Here is a 16451-nt window from a genome sequence, read left to right on the forward strand (position 1 = left end):
CTGTACTGAACATGGCTATTCTTTACACTAACATACAACACAGCACCCAACAGCAGAACAAGCATAATCTGACAGTTTGTAGCCACAAACCGAGACAAAACGTTTTAAAAACAAACAAAAAAAAACCCCGCAACTTTGACATTACCAATAATCAGGCGTCATCACCAGGATGCCAAGTCTTGCTCTAACAGTAATAAATTACCGAGGCACACGATAAACAAAACGACAATAATGCGAATTACCGACTAAACAAATACAATAACGTACAGTAAATCGTCAGTTACAATAAGAATACAGCCAGACTAACCGGTTATGGCGGAGGGTACCGTAACCCGTCACATCTGTGATCCGTGGAGACACACCGCCTAATCCTTACCTCACAAGTCAGGGACCTTTAACGCGCTCCCCAAATACTTTAATGTTCTTCAGGGCGATGCCCTTTCAATTCCTCCCGTTCCCTCTGGCCTGGAATCACGTCTCCCGTCACCGATCCTCTGACTTACAGAATCGCCTCCGATTCCGGTCTCTCAGGCCAGCCCTTTCTCCTGTAACGGACAAGTTTTTCAAATCCAACCCGCCTCTAAACAGACCAATAAAACACACGTTACGCTACGCATCGATTGGATTTCCAGGGTGCATTTGGGTTAGCGTACGGGTCACGTGATGCAGTTTGACGGCCATTTTTGTTAATGGCGCCTTAGAAGAATATAGCGACATCATCGAACCTCCCCAGTCACAGTCCACCTGGCCATGGCCAGTGGACACATGACCACATACTTGGAGGTCCATTACTCTAACCTGAGATTAAGCTTTAAATATTGATTTGGCCACCCGAGGAAACTATATGCTCCGAACCCTTAGCCTCGTTAACCCATTGAGTGTTTCTGTGTGACTTCATAAATAATTGTTATTAATGTCATGAAATAAATTGTTTAGAGGGATTAAAATTGCGCTTTATTTAAACAAGCCTGAACGCATCTTAAGCACATTACTGGTTTATTCTACAAGCAGCACGCACAAAGCACCTTTATCGTTATGCTCAGCATTCTGAGCGCCTCCTTCATTTTAAGACTGCGCAATCGCGTCACGTGATGCGGAAGTGTTATGAATTTTTAGTAAGTAAGAAGCTGAACGGCTGGAGATCCGGAAGTGAGTAGTGGGGTCTGCAACTTAAGTGTTATTTACTCCCGTTTTATAAAGCTGTGTTTTGCAGTTGTAATAACTTCATTCACGCGACAATGTTGCTGTGTGTATCACTCGGTCATGTAATAATTCTCATTAATCTCCTGTGATTTCAAGTGATGGAGGGCCGCGCCACCTATGAGGAGTATCCTTATCCAGTGGTGTTTCTGCCCTCTTATGAAAATCCTCCAGCTTGGATCCCACCCAAAGAGGTAACAACGAAGCCATCTGCTCTGCATTTTGATCTGTATATGTATCCCCATCCTTATCGATGTTTAATTTGGATATTGACCATTAAAGGTGTGTATATATGTATGTATGTATGTGTGTATATATATATATATATATATATAATATGCACACACAAGGAAGTGGTGTGAATTAGGAAATCGATCCACATGTTTACATAGATGTAGCAGGAGAAAGAGTCATATTTGCTCTCTCTTTCCAGCGCGTATACAACACAGATTATAACAACGACTTAACTTGTTTCCTCCCACGAACAATTCTCCTGAAGAAACCACCTGGAGCTCAGGTGAGGTGTGGCTGGGGATTATTCTATTAAGGTGGGAGTTTCAGCAGTGAATTGCTGCGGACCACTTCTATCTATGCCTCTCCTTGGTAAAGTTTTTCTGTCTCCGCAGTTAGGATTTAACATCCGTGGCGGTAAAGCATCCCAACTTGGAATCTTCATATCAAAGGTGAGATTTTCTCTGTAACCATTTGGTTACCCGCTTTAGTAGTTAACATGAAATGCTATGATTCTCATACTATGTAATGCGTTCAGGTGATTCCTGATTCAGATGCTCATCGGGCTGGACTTCAAGAGGGAGACCAGGTGTTGACTGTCAACAATGTGGATTTCCAGGATATTGAGCATAGCAAGGTAAATGGAAAGATGCGAGGGATACTTATCGGATGCATCGATATATCAGTGGCCGAAAAGGGCGTTATCGGCAAAATGCTGAAACAAAAGAAATGGCTGAAAATAATCGAGTAAGAAATCTGCAGTTCAGGTTTGCTGGCTGCCTGGGCCATGATAGGAGTGTTATTGCTGTTAGAAATTATTGATTTGGGGGGGGTAACCACTTTTATTAAAAGTAAATAACACACCAATACTGGACAAAAAATACAAATGCAGTAATATTAATATATATATATATATATATATATATATATAATATAACAGCAATCACACTCCTGTCATGCCCAGGCAACCAGTACAGGAGTGTGATTGTTAGCAGCAATCACACTCCTATCATGCAAAATCAGCCAGTACATGCTGGAATCTGGGTATGCCTGGGCATGATAGGAGTGTCATTGCTGTTATATACACGTACATATACATATGTACGTGTGTGTGTGTATATATATATATATGTATATTATATATAGTTGCATTTTTTTTGTCCAATTTTGGTGTGTTACTTTTAATACAAGTGTGTTTTGTTGTTTTTTTTTGGGGGGGGGGGGCTGTTTTCGGTTTCGGCAAAGTGAATCCTGAAGTTTTGGTCCAGAATTCTCATTTCGGTGCATCCCTTTATTCTCTATGTACCGGTATATATATTTCGGGTAAATACCGGTATATTTGTTTTTCTTATACCCTTCCCTGATCGATGGGCTGCCTTTTGCTTATTTATCTAGATATTGGTTTCGAGGTGAAGTGCTAATATGCACAGTAATAATCAACATGTTGCTACCTGCTGTGATGACTGGCGCACCTTTTCATTCTATCTCATTATAAATAACCCTCAAGAAGTCTAAAAGCCTTCTGATATATTTATCAAATATCCAGCACCACAGAATCTGTTATTGGTATCATAGAATGTTTACTTTAAAACAGATATTTACATTCGTTTTTTTTCACTTCAGGCTGTAGAGATTCTGAAAACGGCCCGTGAAATCTTCATGCAAGTTCGTTACTTTCCATACAGTAAGTAAAGCAGGACATACAGTGTCATTAGCGATAACATGGCTGCATGATGGTGTGTGGTCTGCAGCTGGATATGTTCGGCTGGCTGCACACTACATTGTTATACTCGCGTAGCCAGATGGCCAGTCCGTATCTGGACACAAGGCTCAGAAGAGTGGTCTTTCTATTCATCACAGCACACTAATTGTGGCACTGTCAGCCAGATGGCCAGTCTGTGCCTGGATACAGAAGTATGGTCTTTCTGTTGGTCATAGAGTGCTTGTAAGAAATGTTTTTATAAAAACATGATTTGTATTTCATCCTTAGATTATCAGCGCCAGAAGGAGAGAACTGTCCATTAACAGCACTGGAAGCTCTTCTTACAGCCTTCACATCCATCCATCTTTGTTATACTTCTAAGGATTTTCTTTGGTGGTTTGCGATATTCGAGTGTGAGTTACCATTGAAGAAGCAGGCTGTTGTCACTCGGCACCCGGTAGGAACGTGGAAGCCTTGATTTCAACCGTCCATACCAGGAACAGAAGACATTCTAAATTCCATGTAGGAATGAGGATTACATAACCATAAACTTAGTCTTATCACTTGCTAAATGTAAATATTAGTATCAATCAATATTTCCTAGGGAAACTTATGAAACAAGACAACCTTGGACCCTGTCTTACTTTCAATGATGTTTTTTTAACCAAAATGTCTTCAATTTTAAAATGTAAAGTACCCTGTCCAGTTTACTAATGGCAACATTACATGCTCCCAGAGTGGCATGCTTTATAGAATTGTATTTAAAAACAAAAAAATATGGCTTTCCTTCCTCCTACAAAAGCAGATAAGTTTTAACATTTATAGTACCAGTCACTGGCTAGGCCAAGCATCTCCAACTCTTATCCGAAAACCCACCCAGTGACACCCACTGTGTGTATATATGTATATTCCCACACTCATTCCCTTGTTAAAGAGTAAGTTATCAGTTTAATTCTGTTCAGTCACATTGTAAAACACCAGGTATACACGCTTTTGCAGCGTAGGCAATCTTTTGTTAGCAATATCCTGAACTCCTAGAAATCCAGATTGTGGTAATGAAATGTCATGTATTGTACTGTAAAGATGAAAATTCCTGGAGTATATTTACTATAAAATCAAGTATTTTAGGTATCCATAGTTTATACCCGTTAGTTTTTTTTCTTTCTTTTCAATAAAATGAACTCACTCTTGAAGCATCATAAAACATGGAGAAAGTGTAATATATATGTGGTTTTACAACATGATGGGCTATGGCAAGTAGTAACTTGAAAATTGGTTCTCACATAGAACCATTACTGAACAGAAAATTAAACTTTATTCATTAAAGGAAAATTAAGGCACACACTCCCTTTGGATTAATAATATCAGTTTTGGATCAACTCCCTTCCAGCTGTGTTGTACTGTGAAGACACTCAGGTCCATGTGAATTTACGCCAAGTGAGATCACTGTTTGAGATACTCCAAAGATTTTTTTTTTTCTTGTGTCCAGGACAAGTTAGCCCTCATTGTATCATTAAATGAATGTTACTCTTCTATCTCCCTTAGCCATCATCATCACTGTTGCATTTTTCCTCTTTCACTTCACACAACCGACTTTCATCCACATGTTCCAAAGACTCTGCTCGTTGCAGGGACAGCTCGTTGAGGGCCAAGCGAGGTAGAGTGTTCTGCTCAGGGTTGAGCCATGGTTTAAAACCAGGCTGATTCTTCTTTTTCCAAACTGGATATTGAACGCAGGCCTTGTAAAGTTTTCGTAGGATCTAGAGGGAGCACCATTTTTGTTTTTTTAACCAAAGGGAAGGTGAAAGAAGAGCACACATGCAAAACAAGGGAAATAGAAGATGATTCAACATGTAGGGAGAAGATGTGGTGTGGAACGCAGTACAATCACAGCCTTCTCGTTCACTCACCTTTGGTGCCAAATACTGGGAAGATTTATTCACCACCCACTTTGGTAATGAACCTGGAAAAAAGTAAACTAAATGTCTACAACCATAACTGATACTCATATATATATATATATATATATATACACACATACATAGAACCTGTCATTATGTATTTTATATAGCGTTGGGGGGCAACATTTCCTTCATAACTGGACCAGTTGGTCTGACATGTGAAATCTGAATTTGTTACACCAAATATATATATAAAAATAGGACATCCAGAAGCTTTTTAATGTCAATACACGTGGGTACTACAAATGTTAAACTAACCCCTTATGGCCTGGACTGTTTTTTGGTTCTTTTGGACCCTTGTGAGGCTGGCTGTAATTTTATTTGTTTTGGTACAGTAAAGGAGAGCAAATTATATATTTTTTCCAGAACAAGAAGGGCTTTTTTTTTTAGATACAATTATCTTGATCACATCTGATTTACTATAAAAAGAACAAAAATAATATGGTGGGGGGGAAGACTTATTTAAAAAATATTTTACAAAAGGCAATAAAAAAACTGCTAAATAGATTGGAATATTGATTCTGGTTGTGAGCCGCTGGAAGATCTGGAGGAGCTTTCTGTTCACTAGAGGCACGGTTTTCTTTTTGTCTACAAAATATTTGTCCTGAGTTTAGGAATGCCCAATGTGTTTATTTTTGCAAGTTATAGGGCAATAAGTACAAGTAGCGTATTGCTATTTCAAGCTCTGGTCATCCTGCATTAATGTCCTATTTGTGACATCTTTGATGCAGTCCAATTTACAGCTTCTAGTATATGTCACTGTCAAAAAACACCCTACTATGTGTTCAGCAACATCTCCCAAGTACAGAGTACATTTTTTTGTGTACACATTGTACTTCCAGGATGAATTTACTGCTGGAGAGGTTAGAAAATTATGTTTTTATCGCCTTTAACTCATATAAGTATGCATGCAGCCACTGGCTTAATTACAGTGGTTGCATCGGCTTTTCCTCTGGCTGCTCAGGCAGACTCTGTTTCACCGCGACCCCTTCTTCCTGTCTCCTCGTACCGATTCAAAATAGTTTAAAAAGGGCCCTTTCTAAATTATTTTGAATCAGCAAGGGGAGACAGGAATGCAACAGGGTCATTATTTTCATTTTCAGTATCAATGCACAGATAAGCTGTGAGCAAACTCTACCTGTGAATCTTCTTTCAAACCTTCAGTTTAAAAGTCTCCATAAAAGTACGTTTCATATTCACTGAAGTATGCTAAAAATGTGTCTGTCACAACACCTTGCATGTGTACTTGTATGTGAGCATTGATGTGTAATTGTGTGTGTGTGAGCATGGATGTGTAACAGACCAGCTGTTGAAGTCGAGGAGCCCGGGGCAATGTTTTGCACTAGGGCCCGTGGTTTTTAGTTACTCCCCTGCATGCGGCATAACACTGGAGTCCCTTCATCATGACAATAGGGTTGGAGAAATATCTCTTTCCCAAAACTTAATGTGCAGTAACCCTAGGTTATATTATAAACTGGAAAGACTAAAGTGCGTAAGAGTTAGCATTTATAACCCTTTACAGGGTTCTTTTGAAGGTCTGCTGGCCTTTCCTTTAATGGGTGTGCTTGCCTTACCTCTAGGGTCCACCTGTGCCAGGTATGTAAGTATGCAGCTGTTGGGACCAGTAATTTTTATCAGGTATCCAGCAAGATGAGAGACGGCTCGAATCATGTCCTTACGTGGAGGGTAAAGCTGTAAAGTACAAGACAATAACCAGCACACGATATATCATGTAACAAGTGTACAGGGTCACCAGATAGACAGTTGAGTAACCAACTTCGAAAACACAAGATAAGCCATGCTAAATACGTTTAGTAATGAATTCCAGACTTCACGGGAGTGTTACGTGTGACACGCTTTACATACCTAAACTTGAAGGTAAGTCATCTTTAATTACTTTTCTTTCTCAGTGCAAATGCATTGAGGTATTCAATGGCTCCGTAACCTCAGCTGAACGCATCTACTGCTTACCAGTGTCCTTGCGCAATATGCTTACTGCCAACCAGCCAGTGCTGGCTAATGAGACCTTCCACACATGTACAAAAAGTGCTCCAACTCATTTCAATGTGAAGACTTTCCTAACAGTGATTGGCACCTTGAAGCTGCAACAAGGTACGTCTTTTTTCAGGTATGCATGTTAATACTTGTATTTTCATTTACAGTCATTGGGGGCTGTATGGGATTTTACACTGACCTTTTATAGTAATCTAGGCTGGGTTTGAGTATATCAATACAAATGTTTAGACAAAATCATTTTAATCAAACATATTACAGCAAATTAAATATACTTGCAAAAAATGAAGCATACAGTCCAAAGTGAAATCGAAATAAATGCACAACAACGCCAAAAAAATGTCAGGAAACTTCTCTGTGGAGACACACTAAACGCTTCGACAGAACGCCTTTCTCAAGAGAGAAAAAATATCAACTTAAACCAATTGGTATGCCTTTGTGATTACTGTAACGTGTGATTAACGGACTTAAAAGAAACTGACACGTAAGTGATAAATGACGGAGCACCGGCGTGATGTGGCCTTCAGGTGTTTAGACATAGAAGTCCCAGACGACCACCAGCTGCCCCCACTTGACCCCAGGGAGTCGAGCATGGGGGACAAGTCTAGGGATGCATTGGTAAGTCGGGGGCAGCATATAGGGGGGAAGAGTGGTAAACAGGGGGGTACAAGGCATATCAGGGAGGCAGAGTGGCAGATAAGGGGTAAAAGGCATTTCAGGGGGGCAGAGTGGCACATAGGGGGGTATAAGGCATATCAGGGATGGAAAATTCTAACAAAACATTTTACAGAGTGGAGACTCTTAAAGTCCTTTAACGTGCATGCTCCTTTGGTGAGGTTGTCCGACATTTCACTTTTTTTGCATACTATCTAATAATATCTATAGATCAATAAATGTGGTCACCTGCCAAACTGTTATGTGGTCAGATTCCCTTGAATATGAATTTGTGTACAGAAAGATGAAAAAACCTTACCTTGTGCTTGACAGAGAAGTTGATGATCATGTAAAACTCATCCAGAAGAAGCCATGAACGAAGAGTGACAACATCACGATTCTTTAGTGGCTTGGGGCATTTCCCTGGTAGAGAATCATAATGTAATCTGTATTACTTACGGCCAATCAGCTGTTGCCCATTATTTGATCTAATAATACATATACATATAATATACATTTTAAAACATAAAAGGGGATGTGCAGAAGAAAAGGCACAGCTCCGGATGAAGTATATTGAGTTTACTTAAGTTAAAAGGTAATAGAAACAGCAGATAAGAACCATCTGGCTCGTACAATCAGCACATTTGTAATCAATCCTTGATCTTGTTTTTTAGATTCTGGATAGCTTTATGTCTATCCCATGTATGTTTCAATCCCCTCACTGTCTTAGCCACTACCACTTCTGCTAGGAGGCTGTTCCATTTATTGACCACCCTTTCAGTATCCCTTTCAGGTTAGCAGAGTGTGCTTCTAAGAAAGGCCTTCTATTACTTATAGTCTTTTGGGCATTGTATACCTTTTTTCAAGTGGAACTCCCATCGTCCTATGATTGTAAGGAATCTATACATATATTTGTCATGAAGGTCACATAAATAGTAACGTTATAATTCAGTTCTATATTTCATGTGAGCGTTTTCTGAAAAGCTAGTTCTTATGGCACAAAAATCCTCTGAGATCAGAACACAACAGGGCTGCGTCACGTGACACAGCGAGCGATGTAATCATGGAAATCAGAGGTTCCCATACTTATTTGGCTTCTGCCCCTTTTCAGAAAAAAATGACTCAGTGCCCCCCTAGAAATCTACCTGGATCACTCCAGCAGCCCCCAGGGGGTGGTATTGCCCACTTTGAGAAGCATGTATAATTATAACTTGCATTTTGTACGTTTATTTGGAAGATAAAGTAACTACTACTTATTATTTTTATACAACGCCCCCAATTGCACCCGAGGCTACTACCGCCCCCCTTTGATCCTTATTCCGGCCATAACAAAACGTGCCTGTATTTGCAACAATACTCCGGCTTCACATACACTGGTATCAACTCCCCATGGTGTCCTGAGTCTAGGAAAGGCAACACACAACTGTAGGCAACACTGGATGTACAACCCGTAAGCCACACTGGAATAATTGGGAACCCAACGACCACACGGGCTTTCTGTTTGTTACAAAAAACCTACACGCCCTATTGATATAGATATGCCACATATAGGAAAACAGTGGGAGTTCCCTTAAAACACATTTGTAACCTTTGAACTCCGTGAACAATACCGTGTTTCCCCGATAGTAAGACACCCCCGATTGTAAGACGTATCGGGAGTTTCAGAGGGGTCGGCTAATATAAGCCGTACCCCGAAAGTAAGACATATGTCTTACTTTCGGGGAAACACGGGGGATTTGCCTACGGCCTACGGCCGCATTAACGCAGGGCATAAGGGGCGCCTGCCCCTTAGGCCCGCCGCACCTGCGACCGGGTCCGCCACTCTAAGGGGCCGGGAAGTCCCCACCAAGGCCGGCCTTACGTGTCTGCGGCCGCACAGGATTTAAATTAAAACATCGGGGTTTTTTTTTAACTTTATTTAACATCCTCCATGTTAAATAAAGTTAAAAAAACTTTATTTAACATGGAGGATGTTAAATAAAGTTTTTTTTAACTTTATTTAACATGGAGGATGTTAAATAAAGTTGAAAAAAACCCCCGATGTTTTTATTTAAACCCTGTGCGGCCGCAGACCCCTAAGGCCGGCCCCTTAGAGCAGGGCCGACCTTTGGGGTGTGCGACCGCACAGGGCGCCACACTCCAGGGGGTGCCAACCTGCGGCACCCGGCACCCCTCCAGAGACGGACAGTAATGTCCGCCGCTGGAGGAGCAGGCTCGCAAGGGAGCGGTATCGGAGGTCTTTAACAGACCTCCGGCTCCCTTGAGTGATTTTAAGCCGGGTTCAACCCGGCTTAAGATCACTCAAGGGAGCCGGAGGTCTGTTAATGACCTCCGATACCGCTCCCTTGTGATCACCGCGGCAACAGCTGTTGTGCGCCGGGGTTTCTTGTCAGATCCCGGCGCACAACACTGAAGCCGCGCCCACCGCTGTCCGTGCCCTCTGACCCGGAAGGAGACAAGAACTGAAGAAGAGGAGCGAAGAGGAGGAAAAGAAGCTGAAAGAAGAAAGGAAAGGTAGGAAAGCATTAAGTGAGAGTGGATTGGTGTATATGTGTGTGGATTAGTGTATATGTGTGTGGATTAGTGTATATGTGTGTGGATTTGTGTATACGTGTGGATTGGTGTATATGTTAATTTTATGGTTAAAAAAAAAATTGGACAATTTTTTCCCAATATAGGACATACCCCGAAAGTAAGACATAGTGGGGCTTTTAGGGATAAAAAGAAAGTAAGACACTGTCTTACTTTCGGGGAAACACGGTAGAGCCTTGTTTGTACTCACATGAGTAATACCCCACATCGGCATTGGCAGAAAGCTGAGCAATGTCCCGTGTCTCGATCATACTCAGGTCCCACTTCCGGCGATATGCAGTGTCATGAAGGACATCATATACAGTGTCAGCTGATACATCTGGAAACGTCATACAACCCTGCGGTTGGGAAAACAGAGTAGAGATGCTTGTATGGATGGAACATATTCCCTTTAAGAAATAAATGTGTCAAATTGAATTGGATACACTATCTCAGCTCAATAAAAAGAGACATCATCATCCCATCCCCAGGGGTCATACCTCCCGTAACAATACAATTTTTGTGGCCATGGAACTGTTTACATTATTTGTTTTCTTTTCGTTACCATGGCTCCTGTTGGTTTTTTGTACTAGGTTTCCCATCAACGTATGATTGTTGTCAGTATTTTGACATCTAAGGTATACTGGTTTTGAATATTATTGGCTGTACTCTTGTTTTCCCTGTCCATGTCTGTGTTCTGCGCTGTATGGGAAATGCATGTTGTGTCTTTGAATAAATTCAATTAAACCTGCTGCCGTCCTCTGATTTTGCACAGGACAGCTACAAATATCCGCGCCTGCAGTGTTCACCCACTCCCAGTGCTTCTCTTCCTTGGTGAAGGGGTTCAGGGTCGCTCTTGGTGACGTCCAGCCTATACCAAAGACAGGGTCACCCGTCACACACTGGGGTGCCAGTGCTTGTCAATGCAAGCACCTGATTGGCTGGTGTGCACAAACGGGAGGAGCTTGCCACATCAGCATCATTCTTCACATGGAAACTCTCTGCCAGGCATAGCATTTTTGTTTAAGAGCAGTCAGCTTCTTCAGTGTAATTAACACACCTGGAAACTTTCTAAATGAGCTGACCATGAGACTCTTGAAATATTAACACTTTAACGGCCCATTGCCAAGATTCAATGTAGTGACTCACCAAATGTGTTGACCAAACGGGGCTAATATTGGTCATTATTTAAAGATAAACATAATTTAGTCACCTAAATTCAAGCAGGGATATCAACCATAACATACTGGTAGTAAAAGCGCCAACTAGCAGTCTTATGCATGATCGCAGCAGTGTAGAAGTAGAAGAAGTCAGCTGCAGACTGTGTCAACCATGAAACTTTGGGATTTAGGCAAAAAAACAATGTATGGTAACGAACTTATCCTACACATCAAGTTGGCATTATACAGAATGGTGACCAATTCCCCCATGCTGAATTTCTACACCAATCAACTAGCTTTAAAACTTTTCAAGAGACAAACAGAAACTCTTGCTATCAGTCAATATATATTTATATTGATTAAAGTTGTACTTTGTGCTCTACGAAGGAGTTTTACAACTTTTTGTTGAACCATATATAGAAATATCTTCCTGTCCATCAAAAGCAGCCATAAAAAGGTAAATACTGAGAACCACTGCTCTGGGAGTTTATTGAGCGGCCCTATCGCTGAGTATGTGTGCCCATTGCCAACACTCCTTAAGACCCCATAGTACTGGACAACATATTATAGTAAGTAAGGACACCAACCAATTAATATCTGATTGTACAAGTAAAAGCGCACAGTCACACCTCAATATTACAGTGACACAGGATAGTCGTAGATCAGTGATAACGCCAGAAATCATTTACTTGATGAACAAATATTTGCGTTACTAATTATATATAAATATATATATAGAAAATAACAGATGGAATAAGTATCTTGTGATAATACCTTTTTTATTGGAAAGGTATTATCACAAGATACTTATTCCATCTGTTATTTGATATTGAGACCACTGGACTAATAACAACCTCTACATATACATATATATATATATATATATATATATATATATATATATATATATTTATTACACACACTAAACATTTAAGTAGGTGATCCCAATTTTAACTACTGATCAATATACCTATCTACCTGAATATGGGCAGTGAATATTAGATTAGTCAGCTCTGTTGGCCAGAATATCTGAAACACTTGCTAGCATTTTGTTATGCATCTTTTAAGCTTAGTGATGGAGACACGTGACTAATAAATATATATATATATATATATATATATATATATATATATATATATATATAGTAGCTTAAAGAATTCAGATGAAAAACGTATTTATGGATGAGCCATGACACTTGCTAATGTCACCCAGACCACCCTGCCTTGTGCTAACCTTGACGGTGTGCATGAGTGATGCCTTATCAGTAGGGGGTTTCAGCCATACTCCAGTTCCCGACTTGCTGTAAGTACAAACCCAGCCCTCATTTGACTCGCACTGCGTCCGGAAAGACAAGAACAAGGAATCATCGGGGATCTGTGGGGTTTCCTGGGCCATGAGTGGGAAATCAAGGAAGATCAGTCCGATCCTGGTGATGAGGAGGCGATATCGCTGCGATGTCTCCCGAGGAAGGTGCGTATCTTCTCGTGGAAGTTTGGAAGTTTCCCCGGGTGCCAGAGTCACGAAAATGAAAAGGGTCCTATTATTTCAATACGAAGTGTCACCCTCCGGATTCCAGTCGCATTAGTATTGGTTCTAGTGTCGTCGGTTGTTTCCACATGTACTAATGATTTCCAGGTAACACTGTGTCACATTACAGTCAATGCTACGCAGTCACTGAACTAGTTAAATGCGTATAATCTCTCCATCTAACCCCTCGCCGATAGATTATTAGGAGCCTAGGAGGTAGGATACGGATCCGGTCGTCTCCTCATACAGGTAATCAGTGATCTCCGGTGAAACACCAGGTAACAGGTGTGCGAGGCGCGGGGACACGCAATGCGCGTTCCCAATCAATAACTACTTGCTAGGCGGCACTCAGCCAAGGACTACGTGAACTCGCACCGCGTGCATGGAAGCAGGACTGGCACTCTGCTCACACATACATGACTAGGCGAAGAAGCGGCCATCTTTGTTCGGCCACGAGCAGACCGAATGAGATCAAATGAATGAAATAAGGGACGCCCTGCGTGTGTTGTATTTAATGTAATGATTATTAGCAATCATATTTGGTCGCACTGTTTCCTGGGCGATGTTGCCTTAAACAAACATGTCCGCCATACGCCTCTGCGCTGGATATTTTACTGTTGTTTGCGAATCATTGGCTTTTCGCTGACGTTTTCCACGTTTAATAAATGAAAATAGACGGGTCATGTCTTTTCTTCGTAGATTAAAGTCGCCAAGAGACAATGGCTGGTAAACTGCAGTTATATACAACGGGAGTTGTGACTAAAATGTTTCCAACGCAACGTTTAAAACGTTGCCTTATCGTCATAGCAACCAATTCCAGAGTTTAACGATTGGATGATTTCATTGGTTGCTGTGAAGGGACCGCATTTGAATCTTTACAGCACTTTTTATGCATAATCCCTGTAGTATTTATAATGCCTTCTGAATTGATGTTACGTGGATTAATAGTATCACACTACAAATTACTATAATTTTACAATGGCTCTGACTACAATAGTTTTATGCCATTCAAAATAATAAGATCGATTACTTATTTTTTTTAACTTTTTATCTGGGGACAATCATCGGGAGGACATTTTGTCACCCTAGTCCAAACTGGCCTTGCATGCGTGCAAACCATTCATGTATCATCATGGCACGCCAATTAAGGGGGAGCTCCCGCCATACTCATACATTTTATCTTTTAGTGGTTGTAAGTCACTTGTAGATAAAAGTCCATGCTTCGACGGGTCAGGGCTTTTTTGGCGGCAAATGGGGGACCTATATAATTAGGCAGCTAGTCGTAATGATATCGATGTGTGTTTGGGAAGTTTTCCACTTGATATTTGGATGTGGTCATCTATATGCTTTTTATTGTGGGTCATATAGGAAATAGTTTGGCCCCTTAGGCCCACCTTCAAGGCAACCCAAAACAAAGTAGGTTCCCCAGAAGGCTGCAGATCATCGTTTAAGAAATTCTACCACTTTCCCTCTAGATCTCACGCACAAAAACAGAGGAAAATATCCAATTAAAAGAGTATTTGCCTGAAACTTTACGATTAACCTTTACCTATGGACATGCACTAGGAGATTGTACCTTTGCTTGGCAAAGATGAAGTAAAAAGTTAGGCCTAAGAAGAAATAGGTCTGTTATTAATATGGGGGGGGGCACAGTCTCCGTCAAAGGTGCAGTGCGCGTGACATGGTGTCTTTGGCAGTTTGCCATATTCCAATAAATTTATAATTGCTTTTTGTATGGGTAAATCTCAAACTAAAATAAAACAAGAAACAAAAGCCACAAAGAGTGTGTGCCCATAAAAAAAGGCAACAAGGTAACCTACACTGCCATTGGTGGGGCCGGCCAGAGGTTGGATCCAGTCATGTTAGATCAGCATTTTATTTATTTATTCCAACAAATCAAAGGGAGTCTTGTTTTAACAGTATTAGCTTTGCACTAATGTCATTGGAGAATAGCATGTTTATTGGATCAAATTATCATCTACGGACCATGAGCCGAGCTAAAAAGTACCAAAATTTCCTGTAAGCAGATAATAGTTTTGTCTTGTCTGCATAGTTCAGGATCTTTAGGCTGGGTATACAGGCTCTGGAGGGCACTGATTTTTCCAGACCCACCTGATGGGCTCTTCGTGGACCTGTACAGTGTAACCCCGGTTTCTGTGGCAACCGTTGAGACAAGGTCCATAAGATTGCTGGGTTTTTCCAGATGCCGCATTTTTTTCAGCAATTTCTCCAAGTCTGTGTGAAGATCATCTTCAAGTGTAGAAACATTCCCCTGCTTTGTGTAGTCCATCTATATTTCATAATTTGTGCCAAGCCTGCATTAATGAAAGAGGTCCAAGATAGGAGAAATTATGGCCACTATTTCCAGTGTCTTACACCGAGTAGCAGCACATGGAGGCATCTTGGGCTTCAGTGATAGAAATATACCCTGAATTGCCAGTGGAAGCTTGTGATAATTATGGACCTGCATGGGACTGACAAGACACTAATATTTGTGTATGAATGTATCCATTCCATGTGACCCCAAGCCCAGTGAGCCAGGCTCAATTAAAAGAAAATGAGGCAAAAGCACTTTCAAATCTGTTGACCGAAATGACAGTTATTCTCTATATAAAACCCACAATCTAGTGAAGGAAAACACTGCCAACAGGGCAGCAAATATCAAACGTTATAATGTATACAATCTTATGGGCAAAGAGGAGAGCAAAATAGTAGAAAACTTGCTTTGTAGGACCAGATGACCTGGAGAAACTGTGGTAATACTTGAAAGCATTGACAGGACCAATGTCTTCCAAATAATTCCTAATAATAATAATTGATTTATCAGCTCACAGATTATCCCAAAATTCTTTTGGGCCCATCAGGATGTTTTTTGCCAGATGTGAGAGGAGGCTGTTTTGCCTTGCAACTCTCCCAGGGATGCCATTTTTGCCCTTCCATCCCTTTCTTATTGTAGAATTGTAAACAATGTCCTTAACTAAGCCAAATCCAAATTCTTTACATGTTAGTCTGGGTTATTTTGTGACCTTCTGGATGAGTTGTTGGACTCTTAGTAGGTAGCCCAGCCACTCCTGGGAATGTTCTTCATTGTTCCATGTTTCCACCATTTGTAGATAATGGCTCTCACTGTGGTTCGCTGGAGCCCCAGAGCCTTAGAAATGGCTTTGTAACTAACTTTCTAGACCGACAGATGTCAATGACTCGGTTTCTCATGTGTTCTTGAATTTGTTTAGATCATGGCATCATGTGCTGCTTTCTACAACCTTTAATCCTATTTCACTTTGCAAGACAGGCTCTACTTAATTGATATTTCAATTCAACAGGGCTGGCATTAATCATGCCTGGGTGTGACTACTGAAATTGAACCCAGTTATCAATTAAATTTAGTTAATTGGGTTTAGTAAATAAGGGTGAAATTACTTTTCCACACA

At 40.8% G+C, this 16451-nt stretch overlaps 2 protein-coding genes across 3 annotated transcripts; one reads left to right on the top strand and one right to left on the bottom strand.

Annotated features, from left to right (window-relative positions):
• The first annotated feature begins 1301 nt into the window (after nucleotides 1-1301).
• Nucleotides 1302-3456, top strand: LOC149276106 (PDZ domain-containing protein 11-like). Of its 2 annotated transcripts, XM_089503892.1 has the most exons (6): nucleotides 1302-1394; nucleotides 1634-1717; nucleotides 1827-1883; nucleotides 1970-2068; nucleotides 3055-3115; nucleotides 3422-3456. In XM_089503892.1, the coding sequence occupies exons 1-6, from the start codon at nucleotides 1302-1304 to the stop codon at nucleotides 3454-3456; spliced, it is 429 nt and encodes a 142-aa protein (XP_089360018.1). The 2 variants fall into 2 exon arrangements, with proteins under 2 accessions (XP_089360018.1, XP_089360019.1); XM_089503893.1 differs by lacking the exon at nucleotides 1827-1883.
• A 1218-nt stretch (nucleotides 3457-4674) lies between these two features.
• Nucleotides 4675-12888, bottom strand: LOC149276107 (START domain-containing protein 10-like). Its single transcript, XM_089503914.1, has 6 exons — nucleotides 12727-12888; nucleotides 10544-10691; nucleotides 8081-8184; nucleotides 6669-6786; nucleotides 5044-5096; nucleotides 4675-4893 (listed from the first exon to the last, which is right to left on the bottom strand). Exons 1-6 carry the CDS (start codon nucleotides 12886-12888, stop codon nucleotides 4675-4677), a joined length of 804 nt encoding a protein of 267 aa, XP_089360040.1.
• Nucleotides 12889-16451: the final 3563 nt, after the last annotated feature.

The sequence above is a fragment of the Sceloporus occidentalis genome, unplaced genomic scaffold (assembly GCF_023333645.1).
Source record: "Sceloporus occidentalis isolate IW3139 unplaced genomic scaffold, rSceOcc1.0.p SCAF_247, whole genome shotgun sequence".
Taxonomy (NCBI): Eukaryota; Metazoa; Chordata; class Lepidosauria; order Squamata; family Phrynosomatidae; genus Sceloporus; species Sceloporus occidentalis.

Coding starts and splice junctions, on each gene's coding strand:
- LOC149276106 (XM_089503892.1), top strand. CDS start 1,302: ATGGAGGGCCGCGCCACCTATGAGGAGTATCCTTATCCAGTGGTGTTT. Junction 1,718..1,826: donor AGAAACCACCTGGAGCTCAG/GTGAGGTGTGGC, acceptor CTGTCTCCGCAG/TTAGGATTTAACATCCGTGG. Junction 3,116..3,421: donor AGTTCGTTACTTTCCATACA/GTAAGTAAAGCA, acceptor TTTCATCCTTAG/ATTATCAGCGCCAGAAGGAG.
- LOC149276107 (XM_089503914.1), bottom strand. CDS start 12,888: ATGGCCCAGGAAACCCCACAGATCCCCGATGATTCCTTGTTCTTGTCT. Junction 8,185..10,543: donor CGATGTGGGGTATTACTCAT/GTGAGTACAAAC, acceptor ATTCTCTACCAG/GGAAATGCCCCAAGCCACTA. Junction 4,894..5,043: donor CCCAGTATTTGGCACCAAAG/GTGAGTGAACGA, acceptor TGCTCCCTCTAG/ATCCTACGAAAACTTTACAA.